Genomic DNA, 8,006 nt, shown 5'->3' with positions numbered 1-8,006 from the left:
TGGATATTGAGGCAAGACACATGAAAGAAGCACCTTCAACATTACTTAGGTATATATCTAAAAAGGGCCAATATACAAGCAAAGGCGTGTTGCCCACGTTTAAGTTGGAGCTCACTCTTGTAGAATTGATCTTGACACCGTCATCACCACTTAACATGTCATGTTTGAGCTCAACCCATTGCTTAACTGGTGGCAAACACCTGGGGTGTTACAGAAGCAGAAGAAGAACGTTCAAGAATAAAGCTTGTCGAAGGATCGGTGTTTAAGGCAAGTATAGCATGGGATCTTCCTTGTTGTCCTATACACCATTAATCATTTAATTCATACTACATGTGTCTACCTTGACTGCCACTAAGGATTTCCTAGTGCTTTGTTACCTTGTACCTTGTTACCTATGGGGTATTGCATTGGGTAGTATGATGCTAGTGCTCAATTAAAGACCATGATCTCATAACTTGACTAATTGTATATGTAATAAACACTAAAAGATGCTTTTTAGCAACATGGAACAAGGGGGCTAGAACATTGGGGCTATTTTATGGTGCTCTAGATTCCTCTCCCTAAGGACTTATCTGTAAGTGATCATCCGGGACTTATAGTGCAACTGTGAGGGCTATATGGCTCTGGCTTTAGGTCAGTATGAGGACCTTTTCTAGTTTGTTAGAGGTTACCTTTATTGGCGTAAGAATGGCCTGTCAAATTGGGTATAGGACAACATCTACTTTTATGTGTATAGCCGTGATGGAATTGTGCCATTTGACAAGGGGGTTCCTATATCTATTTGCCAAGTGAATCTAATGGCCCTAACTTGTTAGATGAACCTTTGAAAGGCTTCATAGTGAACCCTGCCAACCTTCCTTGGTAGTGGGTCAAGAGGTTGGCCGTCTCGGGCGAAAGGGTAAATCATGACTCACAGTGAAAGTGTACAACCTCTACAGAGTGCAAAACTGGTATATCAGCCGTGCTCACGGTCCCGAGCGGCCTTAGAACATTTACGGAATAGATGATGAACATTAATGATACTAATGTTAAAGATGCTCACTAATGATTATTGTTTATGCTATTCATTATTCATGTTTACCTGATCATGTGTTTACATGGGCTTGTGATAAACTTGTTGCTACTCAATTGCTAAAATTGTGACAATTAAAAGCTAATCGCAGTTAAACCAGTGTTAGCCTTTTGAGCCTCATGAACCCATTGTTATATTTGTTGTGTACGACATGTACTTACACTTGCTTTACTTTTTAAATCTTTAGGAAAATCCCGGATGGGTACCAGATTGCTAGAGTTTGGAGGAATTAGGCTTGTGATCAACCAGTCAGTTGTCCTTGTGGATTTGGTGTCTTTGCCTGAAGATCGGAGTTGTCTTTCCACTGTCTATACTCTAAGGTTATAATATTTATACTAATATGCTATGTATTTAAGCATTGTCTTTTGATGTTACCCTTATTTGTAGCTATATGTAAGATTTGACTTCCTGGGCTCACATATGGTGCGTATCTGGTTTTGTTCTTAAAACCGGGTGCTACAATCGAGCAGACTACATGTCTGTAGGACAAAACAAGCTACAAACCTAGACATGTGGTCATATTCTTTCTCACAACATTGTCCATTCCCATTATTTTGAAAACCTCGTTTGTCCTCATGTTGTGCATGATCGACTTCAAGAAAAATTGACAACGAGGACACTTTTCATCAAGAAAAGGAGGATGATGAGGACATGAGCTCCATGCATATGACCATACTTTGATATAGAGGACAAGGAGATCAGCGAGGGTGTCCAAACTGAGAAGGAGGCTCAAAGCTCATCCAGTTCGAGTCACCAAGGTGGAGGCCCAAATCAAGTTCGAGCCCAACTCGGGTTGCAGGACCAGTATGTCATAAAACTGGTCACACGGGTGCGTCCGGGCTCCATATTCGACGATCCACATATGGATGTAAAGCTAATTAGATAAGGAAGCCAATGCAAGTAGTCTCACATCAAAAGCCCTTCGTAATCAACGTGAATCATTGAAACAAGTCAGTCTCCAGAATCAGCCAAGGTGTTGCGACACCGTCTTTTGGTCCGTTGGGCCGTGTATTGTCTTAGAGCCCATTAGGGGATGTGTCCAGGAGGGTGACATCTAGCGCTCTATAATTAGCAGTCGTCGCTCTTCTTAGGGTTTGAGTTTTATTTAGTTCTTGATTTCCTCGTGAAACATACGTCGTTTTGCTGCAATTGTGCCACCAAGGCCGCTTGCTGTGAACCAGGGCCCCGGTTCTTGATCTTGTTTGCCTGTGGTGATTAGTCCTTTCGAATAAAGACCTGAACTCCTTCTCGTAATCATAAGCCTCATATTTATTTGCAGTTTCAGAATGCGTACATCCCATTCTTGCTTGTGTTCTCGATTCGCTTGCAGGAAAGCCTTCTCGGTGAGGTCAATCGCGTTCGCATGGTTGATAACCAACGGAGTAGTGGTGTAATGGTTGTGAGGGTCTGAATCAGTCTTCGTTCGAAGCCTAGATCGTGAATGTCGAGTCTCCACCAATCTTCGCTATCGTACCTATCGGAAGATTGGGCCTTGTCTACAATAAATGTGATGGAGCTTGATGCCTTTGAACTTGTCCTCCAGCTTCCGAACCTCTGCCCAGTAGGCCTCCATCCTCATGTCGTGACCTGGTTGATTACCAGTTCGGAGTCTCCTCGTACAAAGACGCGTCGAGCGCCGAGCTTGACGGCCGCTCGGATGTCGTGGTGGAGCGCCTCGTACACTGTAATGTTGTTAGTGGCCCAGAAATGAAGCTGAAGGGCGTACCTTAGATTGTTGCTACTGGGGATATGGGGAGGACCCCCATGCCTACCCCCTAAAGGGTGAGGGAGCCATCGAAGTACATGGTCCTGTACTCCGCCTTGACGGGGGCGGTGGAGGCTTGCACCTCTGTCCATTCTGCTACGAAGTCGACGATGACTTGGGACTTAATCATAGTTCGGGGAGCGTAGGTGATGTCGAGGCCCATGAGCTTGAGCTCACACTTGGCGATGCAGCGGTGGACTCCCGGTTGTTGATGACGTCCCCCAAGCCGCTGGAAGATATGACCACCATGGGGTGGCCATCAAAGTAGTGCCGGAGCTTGCGCTTGGCGATGAGCACGGCGTAGAGGAGCTTCTGGATTCTCGGGTAATGGGCCTTTGAGTCGGCGAGGACCTTGCTGACAAAGTACACCATCCATTGGACCTTGAGGATGTGGCCCTCCTTCTCGCATTCCACCACCAGTGCCACCCTTATAGTGTGCGGGGTGGCAGCGGTGTAGAGGAGCAGAGTCTCCCCCGCAGAGGGGGATGTTAGGACCCATGGTATGGTCAAGAAGTCCTTTAGCCTTGTGATCGCTTCCTGAGCTTCATGCATCCACTCAAAATGCTCAGATTTCTTTAGGAGCTTGTATAGTGGCATACCTCATTCCCCAAGGCAGGATATGAAGCGACTGAGCGTTGTTAGGCACCTGGTGAGCCTCTAGGTTCCCTTCAGGTTCTTCACTAGCTCCATGTCCATGATCGCGGAGATCTTCTCGGGGTTGGCCTCGATGCCGCGCTCGAAGACGATGAATCCTAGGAGTTTCCCAGTGGGGACTCTAAACACGCACTTCTCTAGGTTGAGCTTGATGTGATTGGCATGAAGGTTGGAGAAGGTTTCCTCCAGGTCATTGATCAGCCGCGCAGCCGTTAGAGACTTGACGACGATGTCGTCGACGTAGACCTCCAGGTTGTGGCCGATTTGCTCCCTAAAAACACTTCTACAAGCACCGCTTGAAGGTGGCCTTGGCGTTTTGGAGGCCAAACGACATGGAAGTGTAGCAGAAAGCGTCGAAGAGGGTGATGAAGGATGTAGCCAACTGATTGGAGGGATCTATTGTGATCTGGTGGTACCCGTAGTACACATCTAGAAAGCAAAGAGCCTCATAGCTAGCGGTAGAGTCGATGACTTGGTCAATCCAAGGAAGGGGGAATGGGTCTTTCGAGCAATCCTTGTTGAGGCAGGTGTAGCTAATGCACATTCTCCATTCCCCATTCTTCTTCTTGACCAGGATGGGGTTGGCCAGCAAGTTGGGGTGCTGGACCTCCCTGATGAAGCCGGCATCGAGAAGCCTGGTGAGCTCCTCACCAATCACCCTTCGCTTCTCTTCGTTGAAGCGGTGGAGGCGCTGCTGCACTGGCTTGGCATTGGCTTTGATGTTGAGGTGGTGCTTGGCGATCTCGCGAGGGATGCTGGGCATGTCAGAGGGCTTCCATGCGAAGACGTCGGCGTTGTTGCACAGGAACTCTATAAGGGCCGTTGGCATGTCTGGGGGCATGCCGGTGGCGATATAGAGTTACTTCTCAGGATCTTGAGGATAGATCTAGACCATCTTGGTGTCATCGGCTGCGTGGAAGGCCACCGTCGGGCTCCCTCTTGAGTTGTTTGGGGGTCCCTCACCCGGCTAGCGCCGAATTCAGCCAAAGTCAGCGGCGGTGATGTCGGCCACGGCGAGGGTTGTGCCTTCCAGCTCGCTACGGTATGCCTCGGCCATGGAGGAGGCAACCATGATGACCCCCCGTGGGCTGGACATCTTGAGCTTCAGGCAGCCATAGTGTCGGATGGCCATGAACCTCGCGTAGCATGGCTGCCCTAGCAGAGCATGGTAGGGACTGGCAAAGTCAACCACCTTGAAGTCAAGAACCTCCTTTCGGAAGTTGGTCAGATCCCCAAATGTAACAAGGAGCCAGATGCTTCCAAGAGAAGTGGCTTGGGCCCCAGAGATGACCACGTAGAAGGGAGCCCCGCCTGTGTAGAGGTCCTTCCTTGAAATCCCCATGCGGTTGAGTGTGTTGGCGTAGAGGATGTTAAGGATGGTCCCACCGTCCATCAGCAACTTCATGAGGCATGCCCGCCGACGATGGGGGCTAATGATGAGCGGGAAACGCCTTGGGCTAGGGACATGTCGTGTGTAGTCATGGTGGCCGAAGGCAATTGGTACCTTCGACCAATGAAGATGCTACGGCAGCGCCCTGCTCACCATGTTGACCCCTCGCAGCGGGTCCCTAGAGGCCTGCGGAGGAGGTGGAGTTGGTCCTCCCCCCAAAGACCATGGGGCAGAGCTAGGTCGTGTCGAGAGCCAGATCCCCTTCGACCTGCCTTCCCGCGGGCGAGGGAACAGCCCGTCCACGGCGCATAGGTGACGCCGTAGATCTCTCCGGCCAACCAGTGGTGGGTGCCCGACGGACCAAGCACCACCCGCCTCTGTGTGCTAGAAGAGTGAGAAAGGGTCCTCCTTGCCCTACGGGAGAACCCAGCCCAGGCGCGGGGGGCTGTCCCTGCCGCTCCCGGGCTGTTGCAAATCCGTAGCGGATCCGGCACGCTAGGACCTCGAGATCTGCTCTCGAGGGCCCTGGCAGAGGGGACGATGCCGGGGGCTTGTTACCTACCGTCGCGGCCCCATGGATTAGATGGAGCTCGCTGTAGCAGTTGGCGACGTAGGCCAGGCTCCCAAAGTTGAGGATCTAACCCAGAGCGAAGGTGCCGGCCATGATGGGGAACTCACTGGGGAAGCGGACACCACCGTCTGGGGTGGCACCGCTTGCTCCATCAACGAGGCGGGTGGCTCCAGCTACCGTAGAGCCAGAATCGCACTTGACGCTGTCCCCTACTTGGCGTGCCAGCTGTCGAGGGATCAAAACCGTGGCAAGCATAGTTCTTCAAGTCGGTGTTAGAGTACGGGTCTCTGATGGCTTGGGTGGACTCAAGAACACAAGAATCACGCAGAGAAGACGCAACAATTTATCCTAGTTTGGGCCAATTCGGTCCCTATGTCCACAGCTGATGATCCTTCTACTTAAGAGCACCCAAAATCGGGGGGTTACAACAGAGTGTAAAGAGAGATTTGGTAGAGGGTTAGCTCGGTGCTAATCCTAAGGTTGCCTCGCTGCCGGTGGAGCCTTCCCCTCGTCGGAGAGGATGAAGACGGCGGGATACGGAGAAGGAGCTCTCGGTGGCCCTCTCCAGGTTGCCTTGCTCCCTGTGCAGAGCGGAGGCAGATGGAATGGAATGGAGTGTCTGGTGATCGATCTAGGATCCTCCTCCCTCCTAGGTCCGACCTTATCCCTTATATAACGAGATAGGTCGGGTACATAGCGGTTTGGGGGAACTAGTTTATGGTCTACGTGCGCCGGAGTCCAGGAAGGTCTTACAGCGGTGCATTGTGGACCGTGGCGGTATCTTGGAGCTGAAGAAGCCTTGGGCATCGTCCGGCTGCTCTGTTCTGACACTCTGCGTGTCAGGCTGTGTTGGCTTAGACCGGCCTCTCCAGGTGGACCTTTTAGAGTCTTCCTGGTGGCGAAGGAGGTCGGCTCCAGGGGTTGACGCATGGGCCCAAAAGCCCTCGAGGCCCCGGAGGCCCAAGGAAAACTTTGTATTCTTGTGTCACGCCCCGAACGTGGCCTTGTCGGAGGAGTAGTTGGCAGGGCCGTGCCTAGGGAGCCCCTGAGCATTGGTGGCCCAGGGCTTGTCTTCTTGGGCCCGGTCCTTGGCTGGCATTGTTTGCTAGGCAGGAGCCAAGGGCCGGGCCAGGATGTGCCGTAAATTGGGAGCCTGGGGCACGGGCGAGCCTCGGAGCCCCAAGCGGAGGTCGTGGCCAAGTCAACCTTGGTCGGGTCTCTTCGCCAGAGGGTGCGTGCGAGCGTGCCTGATGAACATAGCCCCTGAGCCCCTGGATGATCCTGATGGGTCGGTCGGGGGGTCTTATTCGATCGGGAACCAACAGACCCAAGGCTTAATATATCCCTATGTTAAGATCTCATCAGCCAGCCGTCCAACCGACGTTAGAAACACATCATCGATAGGGGATGACGCAGATCCATGCATGAGGCCGGCGGTTGTGATGATGACGCGCAGGAGCGCGGGAGGGGAGCTGGTGATGCATCGCCGCGCCCATGGAATCTCTGGCGTCGGTGCAGTGCGTCGCCTCGAGGAGCTCATCCACTACTGCGCTGAGGCAGAGCGGCAATGGGAGATGGAGCTTAAAAATCGTGCTTCCCTCCGCTCCCTGCTCAGATCCGTGGTCCTTGAGCCAGTTTGCACTCGGCATCAGCACGAGCACACGCAGTGAAGACAAACATTGTCGCGTCGAGCGGAGAAGGAGAGCCACCAAGGCCAGCGCGGGCGTGGCCACCGTGGACGGAGAAGGAGCTGCCGGGCCGGGGCACACGGGCGCGGCCGTCCGCGGGCCACACAGCGGCTGGTGGGTGCCAGTGCACAGAGCTTGGAGCCTTCAACGACGCCAGGCTTCGGGACGCAGACATGAGGAACGGAGAAAGTCGAAGGCCGAAGGAGTTTGACGTGCGTGGAGAAGAATAGAAGATGTCGTCCGCGACGCAAGTCCAGTGCGGTGGGTACCATATCATTTTTGCTAAAAAGTAACCATGTTTAATTATATCTTTTTTAATCTAATTCATCAACGAGTACTACCAGCTCTCTGATCATTCAAAGCAAAGCACGGGCTTTTTTTCCATGTTTTCTTTTCGCTTTGTCTGTCTACTACATTCGGCCCGTCACTTTGGTAAACAGTTCGTTTGCTAGCTGATTTTATTAAGGGTTAGTAATATGTGATATATGAGAGATTAACATCTTAATTATTTAATTGTCTTGAACTTATGAGTCGTACTCATGCGTGTTGGATAGCTTATGTCCAACCAACCTACATAGTCTAATTCTAAAGTGCATTAGAACAAATGACAAAAGATATATATCATGTTGCAACGCACGGACATTCATGGGATTCACAACGTGAGTATAAAATATGAGGGGTGCATTTCGTCACCAGCAAATGAATACTAAGGCCACCATGGCTTCGTTAAAAGATATAAGCGCAAAGCTTCTTGATTAAGCTATTATTATGGCAATTACTTTTAAATGTAGGTAACACATATTTTTGCTAACTATTCAAGTTCACTGCCCTACTTTCATAAACCAGCAATTATTTATTTCAATCAA

General features: G+C 51.1%; 2 protein-coding genes across 2 annotated transcripts; both read right to left on the bottom strand.

Annotated features, from left to right (window-relative positions):
* Positions 1 to 2,963: 2,963 nt before the first annotated feature.
* LOC136480356 (uncharacterized) lies at positions 2,964 to 3,434 on the bottom strand. The gene has a single exon (XM_066477930.1). It carries the CDS (start codon positions 3,432 to 3,434, stop codon positions 2,964 to 2,966), a length of 471 nt encoding a protein of 156 aa, XP_066334027.1.
* A 1,036-nt stretch (positions 3,435 to 4,470) lies between these two features.
* Positions 4,471 to 4,884, bottom strand: LOC136480355 (uncharacterized). The gene has a single exon (XM_066477929.1). It carries the CDS (start codon positions 4,882 to 4,884, stop codon positions 4,471 to 4,473), a length of 414 nt encoding a protein of 137 aa, XP_066334026.1.
* Between the last annotated feature and the right edge of the window lie 3,122 nt (positions 4,885 to 8,006).

Source organism: Miscanthus floridulus, chromosome 9 (genome assembly GCF_019320115.1).
Source record: "Miscanthus floridulus cultivar M001 chromosome 9, ASM1932011v1, whole genome shotgun sequence".
Classification (NCBI taxonomy): Eukaryota; Viridiplantae; Streptophyta; class Magnoliopsida; order Poales; family Poaceae; genus Miscanthus; species Miscanthus floridulus.
Note: the sequence above shows the minus strand (reverse complement) of the source record. Positions and strands in the feature narration are given on the sequence as shown.